This window comes from Saimiri boliviensis, chromosome 21 (genome assembly GCF_048565385.1).
Source record: "Saimiri boliviensis isolate mSaiBol1 chromosome 21, mSaiBol1.pri, whole genome shotgun sequence".
In the NCBI taxonomy this organism is placed as follows: Eukaryota; Metazoa; Chordata; class Mammalia; order Primates; family Cebidae; genus Saimiri; species Saimiri boliviensis.
In genome coordinates this window covers 27,839,660-27,852,585 of record NC_133469.1, presented here as the reverse complement: position 1 = coordinate 27,852,585, position 12,926 = coordinate 27,839,660, and the positions used below count along the sequence as shown (strand labels likewise).

The 12,926-nt window shown below is 51.2% G+C and overlaps 1 protein-coding gene across 5 annotated transcripts in view; it reads right to left on the bottom strand.

Annotated features, from left to right (window-relative positions):
• Positions 1-12,926, bottom strand: part of KIAA1671 (KIAA1671 ortholog) — a 246,788-nt gene that overhangs the window by 131,606 nt on the left and 102,256 nt on the right. For all 5 annotated transcript variants that reach the window (XM_039462324.2, XM_039462325.2, XM_039462326.2 and 2 more), the window contains one exon: positions 10,842-10,976. In XM_039462324.2, the coding sequence (XP_039318258.2) occupies positions 10,842-10,976 (135 nt within the window). The remainder of the gene's footprint in view (positions 1-10,841; positions 10,977-12,926) is intronic.

Sequence of the window (12,926 nt, the reverse complement as noted above, 5' to 3'; positions counted from 1 at the left end):
TCTTCAGACGTAAAGTAAGGCTGAGAATAACAACAACAGTCATGATAATTTCATCCCTCACAGGGCGGCAGTGAGGGAGAGGTCAGATGATGTCAGAAAAGCACCCAGCAGACTGACTGCAAGTGCCCAATCAGTAAAGGCCTTGAGGCTTAAGTGTGGAGCATTAGGGACATGAGTGAGGTAGGATTCCTGCCCTCAGCAGGGCTCACGGTCTGTAAAAGAAGCACTTGGAAATAAATTACAGCACTGGAGGCTAGAGGGCCTGGAATGGTACAGTTCACAGGATAGGGTACAGCCCAGAAGGGCTTCTTGGAGGAGGTGGCACAGAGCCCAGGCTTGAAATACGACAAATTGTCCCTATTCTCAAGAGACGTCCAGTTCAACTGAAAGATTCAGCATCTCTGGAAATACATCTGCTTAAGGCAGAAATGCTGTTTCTGTATCCATAAGATTCTCACTATGGGTTAGGCTATCACCCCACACTCTTTTTAAAAATAAAACAAAAACAAAATATTTTTCCAAAAAATACTTTCTCCAGAAGAGAAAACATCATCCAGGGAAATAAATGGGGCAGCCAGGGCCGTGAAAGCTGCAGAGAAACACCCTAAGCTCAGCTGGGCAGCTCTGACGTCAGGTTCACAAAATAGAAACCGACACGGGGGCCCGATGAGGGGCAAGGCAGAGTGACACATCTACCAAAACTAGTGGGCTGCATAAAAAAGATGAACATCTAAGTGGTTATGGAAAACCTGGATGTTTCACGTTTGGAATGGAGGCCCCAATGTAAAACAGCTGAAAAGCACATTAAAAACAGAATGTTGAAAACAGACCGCCTCCATCCTGCCCTCTTGTGGTCATTTCTGAACACTGCACAAGGAAACGGGTGGGTAAAATAGAAAATCTGTGCCACCTGCCCAGTGTCGGAGCCAGGGCCAAGTCAGTTCGCTTTGCCAAGCCTCAGTTTCCCGTGGGTCTCCCAGAGTCACGGCAAGGATCCAGTAAGATAATGAATGTGACTCATAAGACCTCCAGGGACCAGGCGCCGTGGCTCATGCCTGTAATCCCGGCACTTCGGGAGGCTGAGGCGAGCAGATCACAAGGTCAGGAGATGAAGACATTCCTGGCGCTAACACAGTGAAACCCCATCTCTACTCAAAATACAAAAAATGAGCCAGGCGTGGTGGCGCGCGCCTGTTGTCCCAGCTACTCAGGAGGCGGAGGCAGGAGGATCGCTTGAACCTGGGAGGCAGAGGTTGCAGTGAGCCGAGATCGTGCCACTCCACGCCAGGCTGGGAGACAGAGCAAGATTCTGTCTCAAAAATAAATAAATAAATAAATAAAATCAGTATCATCAGTTCTGGATGATCCAAGCAACCATTCGGGGCGAGGAAGGGCTGGGATGCAGGGGCAGCGCCTCCTCCCCACCGTTTGTCACGAAATCCCCGTCCCCGTGTGACCTGGCTTTGGGGCACAGCTCCCCATACAGAATCCCCCGGGGAAGGGATCTGCAAATCCAGTTTTAGAAACCCTGAAGTGCCCCGGTGCCTTGCGGGAGGCCTGGCATTTAGGAAGCCCCAGATCCAGGGATTTCTGAGGCAGTTACGAGGCGACTTTGCCCTCAGAATTCTGTCCCCCAACCAAATTCTCCATTTTCCCTCTGGAACCCTCCTCTCTTCTCAGTGATGAGTGGATGAGTGGGCACCCAGGCTGGAGTGCAGTGGCCTGATCTCAGCTCACTGCAACCTCTGCCTCCCAGGTTCCAGCAATTCTTCTGTCTCAGCCTCCGGAGTAGCGGGGACCACAGGCCCATGCCACCACGCCTGGCTAATTTTTGTATTTTTTAATAGAGATGGGGTTTCACCATATTGGCCAGGCTGGTCTCGAACTCCTGACCTCACGATCTGCCTGCCTCGGCCTTCCAAAGTGCTGGAATTATAGGTGTGAGCTGCCGTGCCCGGCCTGAAAACTTCTGTTAGAGATGAGGTTTCACTCTATTGCCTGGGCTGATCTCAAACTCCAGGTTCAAGCATTCTTCCCGCCTCCCCCTCTGCCTCTGAGTAGCTGGGAGTACAGGCAAAGGCCAACACCCAGCAACGCTTCCTTTCTTTCTGCCTGCAGCAATCCATCCCTCAAAACCCACCTCCTCCTGTGGGCCCAGCTCCTCACAATCTCCTCCTCCTCTGGCCTGCAACATGCTGACCCCCTCCATGCTCATCCAACAAAGACTTGTCACCCCACAGTATCACCGTACACCAATTCCACGTCTCTCTGTGCCCCTTCATCAGAGCGCTCACCCAGACAGATCTTCAGAACTGACCACATGTCTTCCCTCCAATTACAGCAGCCGCACTGTTCTGGCCATGTCTGGGGCACATACCTGGGGTCCGAGGTTCTTGGGAGGTCGAGGCAGGAGATCACTTAAGCTCAGGTAGAGGCTGCTATGAACCGTGACTGTGCCACCCGCTGCACTTCGGCATGTGTGACAGACCCCGCGGGCTAGGCTCAGTCACACAGACATGAAAGTTCTTTCCATTTCCAGAAGAAATCTAAGCTCCAACCGGTGGGCTGGATCTGGAATCTGGATCCTTCACCACACCCTGAAGTCTTAAACTTGCTTTCTCCGTAACTCATGTCTGCCACAATCCAGGGTGCTAGGACGGATTCCATTCAAAAGAGGGACGAGGCTGGTTGCAGTGGCTCATGCCTGTAATACCATCACTTTGGGAGACCCAGGCAGGCACATAGCTCAAGCCCAGAAATTCAAACCAGCCTGGGCAGCATGGCGAAGCCCCGTGTCTACAAAAAATACAAAAATTAGCCAGCGTGCTGGCGCCTGCCTGTGAGCCTAGGTAGTTGAGAGGCCGAAGCAGGAGATCGCTTGAGCCCAGGTCGAGGCTGCTGTGAGCCGTGATTATGCCACCGCCCTTCTTCTGCCTAAGTGAACGAATGAGACCCTGTATCAAAAAAAAAAAAAAAAAAAAAAAAATGCCCGGCAGCAGCGCACACTGGACATGTGACGTTACCTTCCTGGGCCTCGGTTTTCCTATCTGTGAGATGGCGGCAGTGCGTTTGGGATAATGGGTTAGTTAGCACGTGGAAAAGGCTGATGCTCTCCTGCGTCTCCTTCCAACAGGGAGGGGGAGCCCCTAGCGCCTGCAATCGCGCGGTGTTCCACTGAGGGGTGCGCGCGCCAAGATGCTGGCCCGGCCCCACCAGGGAGGCTTTTGCAACCACAGGTGTCCCTGTCGTCTCTTCAGTGGGCGTGTTGGCATCCAGCTAGGGGCCCTCAGTGGCCTTGGTCCCGGGGACCCAAAGAGCCCCAGAGCTCCAGGTAGCACTGCTGAAACCGAAGCCAGGCGTCCTTCTTCCACCTCGGGAGCCTGCGCCGCTAGACAGCGTTTCTCCTCCCAAGCTGCAAGGGACGAGTCCTCAGGTCGGATTCGATCCAGCCATCACTGTTTCTTCACTGTGTGTCCTTGGGCCAGTCAGCTGCCCTCTCTGAGCCTCAGGTTCAGAATCTCTTAAATGGGCATCTTCTTGGCACTTCACGATATGGTGAGGTTACTTAGGGGGAACGTGCCAGGAAATGGAACTTCGTGTGGAACACGGGACCATGAAGAGGGATGATGGGATAGTATCTGTGCGGTGCTTAGCACAGCATTGCCACATAGACACTCAGCATCTAACATAGTCACAGCAACAACAGCCAACACTCAGAAAGCACCTACTAGGTATCAGGCGCTGTGCATTCTGCCTCGTTCACAGGAACTCATCTCATTTCACTGCTTTTCTAACAAGTAGGCTCTGTTATTATCCCAGGCTCAGAGATGGGGAAGCTGAGGCACAGAGATGTCAATCCACTCAAAGTCACACAACCACAGCCTCCGCCTCCTGGGTTCAAGTGATTGTCCTGTCTCAGCCTCCCGAGTAGCTGAGATTACAGGCATGTACCACCACACCCAGCTAATTTTGTATTTTTAGTAGAGACAGGGTTTCTCCATGTTGGTCAGGCTGCTCTTGAACTCCTGACCTCAGATGATCCACCCACCTCGGCCTCCCAAAGTGCTGGGATTATAGGCGTGAGCCACTGTGCCCAGCTGGCTAATTTTTAATTATCTATTTATTTATTGTTTTAGAGATGGGGTCTCACTATGTTGCCGAGGCTGCTTTGGAACTCCTGGCCTCAAGCAATCCTCCTATCTTGGCCTCCTGACTCACTGCATGGCAGGCATGAGCCAGCACACTCGGCCCACAGCTTGTTTTTCCAGTCACAACCTTTGATGAGTTACTTTCAGCAGTCCTTGCGCGGTCTTTCATTTTGATTGTTTCCTTCCCATTTGGACTCCCTGTCAACTAACTAAAATCCAGAGGGACTCTCTAGCATCCAGGATATGTTCTCGGGCGGGTCGGGGCGGGGGGAGCGACATCACAAGCTCCTGCTTATTTCAAGTAGATTACACTCACAAGGATGACCACTGCTGTCAGCACAATCCAAGTATTTCTCCCCTCCTTTTTCCAGTTTTAATAACAGAGTCGTCGGGTCCAAATGCTCTCACACCTCCCAACCTTTGCCCTGGCAGACACTGCCTACAAAGATGCTGGCACAATGATGACACAGCAGCAGCCTGTTATTATCCCAGGCTCAGAGATGGGGAAGCTGAGGCACAGAGATGTCAATCCACTCAAAGTCACACAACCACAAGCTCCGCCTCCTGGGTTCAAGTGATTGTCCCGTCTCAGCCTCCCGAGTAGCTGAGATTAGAAGCGAAGGACCACGGTCTCACCAGTGAGAGATGTGGGGAAGTCTGAGCTCCGCATTAAACCAAACACTTTAGGTGTCCAGGAAGGTCACACAGAAGTTAAGGTGGAAAGGACCCCAGACGACATCCACTGTATGCAGCACAGTTCCACACTTGGAAACCTTTGCCCGTGCTGTTCCCTCGGTCAGGGGCAAACCGCTCTTCCCTAGATCACTGTCAGCTGGCAAATACTTGCTCAACGTTCAATATTTAGAACTCAAACTCCTCGGTCTCCAACCCCTGCTTCTCTGCCAGCCCTCCCCAAGTGGAGACACCCCCTCCTTCCTCCAGGGAGACTTTAAACAAATTTAAATTTAATTAAAGCACATAACACAATTCCTGGCATGCAGTAAATGTTCAATCAACAGCAGCTATTAGGGAGCTTCCAGATCGCTGAACAGCGGAGGTTCCTGGAGGGTGGCGCACCCAGGGAGAGCACGGAAGCTCTGTGTTCCCTCCCGCAAACCTCGCCCTGTGCATCTCCGCTTCTACATCTTATCTTTTATAATAAACTGGCAAACGAAGAGGAAGAGAGAGCAGAGATATCTACCTATCCGCCACCTCCCACCCTGCACACACAGGAGAGGCCGTGCAAAGCCTGAGGAAGGACCAAGCTGTAAGCCACAGGGAAGAGCCTCGTCAGAAACCAACCTGACAGCCCCTTCATCTTGGAATTCTAGCCTCTGTAACTGTGAGAAAGTAAACTTCTGTTGTTTAAGGGGGAAAGGTAGCTATTAGAACCCACTGCAATTATGTATCTACCTTCCTTTTTTTGAGATGGAGTCTCACTGTTACCCAGGCTGGAGTGTAGTGGTACGATCTCGGCTCACTGCAACCTCCGCCTCCCGGGTTCGTGATTCTCCTGCCTCAGCCTCCTGAGTAGCTGGGACTACAGGCGCGTACCACTACTCCCGTCTAATTTTTTTTTTTTTTTTTTTTTTTTTTTTTTTGCATTTTAGTAGAGACAGGGTTTCACCATGTTGCCCAGGCTGGTCTCGAACTCCTGAGCTCAGGCAATCTGTCCACCTTGGCCTCACTAAGTGCTGGGATTACAGACGTGAGCCCCTGTGCCTGGCCTATTTACCTACCTTCTTTTTTTTTTTTTTTTTTTTTTTTTTTTTTGAGATGGAGTTTCGCTCTTGTTACCCAGGCTGGAGTGCAATGGCACAATCTCGGCTCACCGCAACCTCCGCCTCCTGGGTTCAAGCAATTCTCCTGCCTCAGTCTCCCGAGCAGCGGGGACTACAGGCACGCGCCACCATGCCCAGCTAATTTTTGTATTTTTAGTAGAGACGGGGGTTTCACCTTGTTGACCGGGATGGTCTCGATCTCTTGACCTCGTGATCCACCCGCCTCGGCCTCCCAAAGTGCTGGGATTACAGGCTTGAGCCACCGCGCCCGGCCTTACCTACCTTCTAAATTGTCCATGCCTTAGTCATAACTGTAGCCCACTGGTCAGCTTAGCACTTAGCACATGCAGACAAATATTTGTCCAAAAAAGGACCCAAATCCCTCAACACTCCACCCCAGCCCAACTGGTCTCTTCAATGTCCCCCAAGCACCCCCACTTTGCCTGTGTGAGCTCTCACTCCCGAACGCTTCCCCTCCTACTTCCTGCACCTAACTGGACCCTCCCAGATCATCTTCAAACTCCCGGGCTGTGAATTCCAGGAGGCTAATGGGGAAAATCTCCAGGACCCTTCATGAAGGACCTAGCGCAGAGTAGGGCCAAAAAGAAAGAAACTCAAGACGAAATGAGCCAACCCATGCTGACTGATAGGTTTCGGGGGTTGGGAGAAAATTCTAGAGACTACCAGAGGCCTTCCCCGCCACCCACTGCAAGGAGACCTCACAGCTGATCAATCTATGCCTTCATTGTCACAAGAGAGGCCTCCAGAGTAAACTGTGACTCAAGGTCACGGCCCACAACCGAGTAACTGTGTTTTATGGCCCCTGCAAGAATGCAGACCAAAGCTCTCTTCCTGGGAAAAAGAGGGGAGGGAGGAGGCCTGACAGGGGTCTTGGATTCGCCATGTGAACTTGGGATTCCCAGGGGAACCCTGAGAGGAACAAGGGCGACAGGGAAAAACAGGGAACACTGGCCAAGGAGTCATGAAGACTGAACTCCAGCCCCAGCCCTGCCTCTGGAGGCCACAGGACCACAGACAAGACACTTCCCTGCACCAGGCCTATTTCCTCAACTGCAGAAAAACTTCTAAGACTAAGTAGGGATGCTCGTCTTCCCCATCAGCTCTTCGGAAGGGCATAGAAAAAAAAAAAAAAAAAAAAACCTGGCAGTAAATAGTAATGAAATAATAGGACAGGCGCAGCGGCTCGCGCCTGTAATCTCAGCATTTTTGGAGGCCAAGGCTGGTGGACCAGTTGAGGTCAGGTGTTTGAGACCAGCCTGGCCAACACGGCAAAACCCTATATCTACTAAAAACACAAAAATTAGCCTGGTGTGGTGGTGCATGCCTATAGTCCCGGCTACTCAGGAGGCTCAGGCAGGAGAATCGCGTGAACCGGGGAGGCAGAGGCTCCAGTGAATCGAGATCATGCCACTGCCCTCCAGCCTGGGCGGCACAGCGACACCTCATCTCCAGTAATAATAATAATAATAATAGCTGCTAGGATTTATTAAGCCATTTCTTGGCGTCAGGCACTGTGCTAAGTGTTTTGTAAGTATCATCTCGTTTGGGCTCTGTCCTCAAAATAATAATAACAATTTAAAACGCTGCAACGATTTATTAAGCTGTTTCTTGGTGTCAGGCGCTGTGCTAAGAGCTTTGTAACCATCATCCCATTTGGGCTCTGCCCCCATTTGTAAGCATCATCTCATTTGGGCCACCACATAAGAGGAGTGGAAAGTTCAGCACATACTTAAGAGCATGGACTGCAGACCCAGAACGTGGGAAAGATACTTGATGGCTCTGAGCCTCGGTTTGCCCATCTGTGAAGTGGGAATAATAATAGTATCTATACTACATGTAAGCATAGTAAGAACGAGGCATTATTATTGCTATCATTATTCTCTTTATAGAAGTCACCACTTTACTGAGTGATAAACTCACTTGACTCAAGGCCTTTAGCAAGTGGCCGGGTCTGTGGTTCAGCAACGGTGGTAGGGCTATGCAAATCAGCAGGGCATTGGCCTGGTGGGTCCCAGGCACCCTCTGGAAGACAGCAGCAACAGAGCAGCTGATGGCCAACTCCGGGCAGAGCAAATATCATATTCTCAGCCCCAGGAGGGTCCCAGGGCTCAGGGTGTCTTGTTTCCTCACGCAGCTAATGCAGAGAGTGCTACAGGCCCAGTGCGGGAGACGGGCTGGCAGGGGCTGGCCAGAAGCCAGAAGCACAGGTCCATGGTGGGCAGGGCCCAGGGCCAAGGCTGGAGCGAGATGGGCCCCGTTTCCATTCCAGCTCCCCCAGCTGCTAACTGTGTGGCCCTGGGCAAGGGGCTGAATCCCTCTGAGCCTCACTTTCCTGCTCTGCAAAATAGGATTCATGGTCTCTAATATGAGGCTGAAGTAGGAACTGACAGGGCCTGAGAGCCTCCAAAAGTGAAGATGAACATGAACTTACACTGGAAAGTGAAGTCATTCACCAAAGCAGGGAAGAGAATCAGAGCAGACACACTGATCAGTGAATCCCTTTCAAACACCTCATGAGACACAAAAGGAATGTATGACCGATTTCCAGAGGAACAGGGGCAGCCGGCAGGGGCTCGGGACCCCAGCCCTCCTCTGTGGGTCACCCTGGCGAAGTCAGGTCCTCTCTCCAGGCCTCACTTTCCCCTTTTATAAAGTGAGAACTGGACGGGTGAGAAAAAAAGGGAGAGCAGAGAAAGGGAAGGAGGAGGAAGAGAAAGGGAAGGGGAAGTAGAAGAAAGGCAAGGATCAGGCAAGGAGGAAGAGAAGAGGGAGAGAGAAGGAAAGCTACCCCTGCAGCTGAGACATTGAGAATTTACTGTGTTCTGGGTTATCTCCTTCACTACTCACAAAAATACTCTTGAGGTCACACAGGACCATCCTTATCTTACAGAAGAAAAAACTGATATTCAGTGACATCCATGAAGTCACTTGTCCAAGGTCACACAGGGGCAGAGTTAGAACTTAAAGCCCCTTCGGCTTCTTTCAGCCTCCAGAGCCCAATACTGAAAGGTCCATCTGGGCTGGGCTGGGCTGCTGAAGCCACCAGGATAGGTGCCGAACACCACCTCCTCCTTGTGGCCGCTCCCCAGAATTGCAGGCATAAGTCCCAAAAGCAGGGAATGAGGTCTGAGGCCCTAGCACTCTCGGGTTCAGGCTAAGTCCCTCCACCCACCTACCTCCAGAGGAGAGAAAATCAAGCAGGCAGGCGTGGGGCAGGGGCCTCAGAGGCCGGAAGGAAAGAGCCAAGGCAAGCTACCCGAGGACTCCAAGGACAAAAGTTCTTCAATGACAGAGAGTGACAGAGGAGGAGCTGGGCAACCCCGGAGGATGCCAGCGAGCAGAGACTCTAAAAAGACAGCTTTTAAATGCTTCTCTCCCCATCACCTTTGTCTTCATGCACACAGAAAAGTTCAAGTACAATCAGATAAGCTGAGTCAGAGCTATCTGAGAGGAAGTAGAGAAATGGCTGAGAAAGCAGCTAGTGGAAGGGAACGTTTATCAAAAAATCCAGGCAGGTTTCAAATGTGTGTGAATCTGGGGCTGGGATCTGGATCCTCAAGGAAGCTTCCCCGGCTGCTCAGTAAACACCTCGCTGGGAGGTGAGTTCCTCCCAGCCAGCCACCCCCGGCCCACGGCCAGGCTCAGGCTGTGGCTGTTCCGCTTTATTCCTAGCACAAACCCCGCACCAGGGTATCTTCTTTACCCCATTTTACAGAAACAGAAACAAAGTTTCTCGTCCATGGCCATAAAACTGGAAGGGATGGATGGACTCTCAATGGAGCTTGAATGCAGAATCGTACGTCTCCAACACGTGGGACCAGGCCCAGGTCTCCCTGAAACTCACAAAGCTGAGCAAGCAAAGAGGCTCTTGTGAGCAGAAGTGTCGCTTCTTAGGAGCCACCTGTCTTCAACGCCCCCGTATGGGCGGGAAGCGGCTTCATGGGCAAGTGCAAAACTCCAAACAGCATGGAACTAAAGTCCGAAAGGAAACTCACTGGAAGTGGCAAGGCCCTGGAACCCACGTGGGTACACCGAGGCTCCGGAGGGGGCCGCTGTCCCTGGGGCCTGCTCAGTGAGTACTCACCTCCTTTCACAAGTAAGGAAACAGGACGGGGAGGAGGAAGGCACGAAGACACAAAGATAAGCAAGAGCCAGAGGGAGACTTGGAAATACGGACAGTCATGCCAGTAACAGCAACAGTAATAATTACGAGCACTTCATACATTCTCTCAACCACATCAGCCCTGTAAAGTAGATACGATTATTATCCCCATTCTACAGATGAAGAAACTGAAGCCAGAGGCCAGCCAAAGGCCACACATGAAACGCATGTAGGTCCAGGACTGGAACCCAGGCAATTTCGCTCTGGAACCAGCTCTCTGCTGCCTCCTGTTATCCCCATGACTGTCAGTTCCTGAGCGTGTTATGACGTGTTAGGCCCCACACACACTTTATTCCACCCTCGCAACAGAGCTAGAGAAACAGGAACCAAGATCCTGGTTTCCAGGTAAAGAAACAGAAGTGCAACAAAATTAAATAAACTGCCCGAAATCTCAAAGAGGTTGACGGGAGACAGTGCTGGGATTCGAACCCAGGACTTTCCAACACCAGCGTATGTTCCCTCAACCACTCCATGCCAGGCAGTGGGGTTACTATTCCATGCTGGGCTGGAAACCCAAGATGAAGGAGGCTTTCCCCAGCAGAGCCACCAAATACCCTCCACATCACGACACAGCTAGTCAGGTGACACCAGATTCCTGGGCAGCTGCCTGCTACCCTCAACCCCCTCAGGGCCCTGGGCCATCCGGATGCTCCACCAGCCACATTCACAGCAGCGTCCAGCGACCAGCACCCCCTGGGCATTCCTCTCCAGCCATGCAGTATCACTTACCACAAAGGGTCCGCTCCTCCTGTCCTTGGAGAAGCTGTGGCTTCTCCGGGGGACTAAGGCCACAGGGGACATCTGCTGGAGCAGCCGCTCCTTCTCCTGGGGGGCATCCCCCTTCTCCAGCTCCCGTGGCAGCACCTGAAGCACAGAGCACAAGAAAAGGACTTTACTGGGAGCCTTCTCACGTATGGGAAAAAAACATATGACACCAAGAGTCCATTCTGGAACAAAAAGGGTAAAAAAAGCACCCCCCCCCCCCGCAGAAATCTCCCCACCTTAATGATCAGAGGTAACATGTAGAGCGGTAGCTCTGGGTTCAAGTGACCCAGCCTCAGCCATTTAATAACTGTGTGACCTCAAGTGAGTGCCTTAACCTCTCTGAGTCTCAATTATCCGGGAAAGGAACTATGGTAACAGCCCTCAGCTTCTAGGGGTTAAGAACAGCACACGGAGAGTACATGACACAGTATCGCCACCAGGGGGCAGACGTGCACGAATCCTAGGCACTTGGCTTGGCGCACCCTAGCCGCCTCCATCTCTGGCACCTGGGGACGCCTCCATAAACGTGGGCCGGCCAGTGGTCATTCTTGGTGACCTTATTTTAATCATCTCTTTATGCACCGAAACACACATGCACGCATGCGCACACAGAGAAACGGTGCGTGAACAGCACGGCACCTTCCGTACATCAAAATCCTGCTGTTTTTTTCCATTTCGTTATATATAGGGGACACACTCATAGGCCAGGACTCCAGGATGCATATTTTATGTGCTTCACACTCCCCCTGCGTGAAGAAGGAAAGGGGACCTGCTTATTAAGAACACAGCATCAGCAAGAGCAAGGCTGGATTCCTGATCCCTTCCCTCACGGCCTCTTTTCTGGATGCCTTCAAAGACCCTCTGGTTCTGCTCATACCTCCTCACCAGCTGTTCTGGATCAGTGTTCCCGCATGTCCCAGGCCAGCCACAGAGCCTTTTCTCCTTTTGCTACATCATTCCCTCTGGGATCTCTCTTCACGCCCCCCATGGCTTTAAATAAATCCCATCTACACCCAGATGCCTGCCAATTCTGCTTCTCGGTGTTGGAACTCTGGACGCGGAGATCCCACTGCTCACTCAACATCTTGGAAGCTCACACTCGTCTCAGATCCAGGTGTTCAAAACATGCCTCTGAATTCCATTATCTCCACAGTTGCTCCTCCCACCTTGCCCACCCATCCCTCAGATGGGGAGGCCAAGACCCTCCAGTTGCCCTCCATTCTTCCCCTCTTCTCTCCACCCCATCAGCAAAGCTGAGACTCTACCTGCAAAACATGCTGCAAATCTGACATCCTATACAAAAATCAACTTGAAATAGATCAAAGACCTAAATGTAAACGGTAAAGCTAGAAAACTCTTAGAAGAAAATACAGGTGTAAGTCTTTAAGACCTAGAATCAGGCAGTGGTTTCTTAAACAGGGTACCAAAGGCATAAGCAACAAAAGAACAATAGATAAAATAGACTTGGTCAACATTGAAAACTTTTGTGCTTTAAAGGGTACCATTAAGAAAGGGAAAAGAGGCTGGGCACGGTGGCTCACGCCTGTAATCTCACTACTTTGGGAAGCCAAGGAGGGTGGATTACTTGACGTCAGGAGTTCAAGACCAGACTGGGCAACATTGTGAAACCCTCTCTCTAATAAAAATACAAAAATCAGCTGGGTAAGGTGGCATATGCTTGTATTCCCAGCAACTCAGGAGGCTGAGGCAAGAGAATCATTTGAACCCAGGAGATGGAGGTTGCAGTGAGCCGAGATCACGCCACCGCACACCAGCCCAGGCAACAGAATGACACTCTGCCTCGGAAAAAAAAAAAAGAGAGAGAGAGAGAGAGAGAGAGAAAAGAAAGGGAAAAGAAAACACACAAAATGGGAGAAAACTGCAAATCATACGTCCAATAAAGCACTCGTATCCACAATATATAAAGAACAATGACAACTCAATAACAAAGACAACCCAATTAAAAATGGACAAAGAATCTGAATAGGCATCATTCCAAAGAAGGTATTCAAATGGCCAACAAGCACGTGAAAAGATGCTCAGCATCCT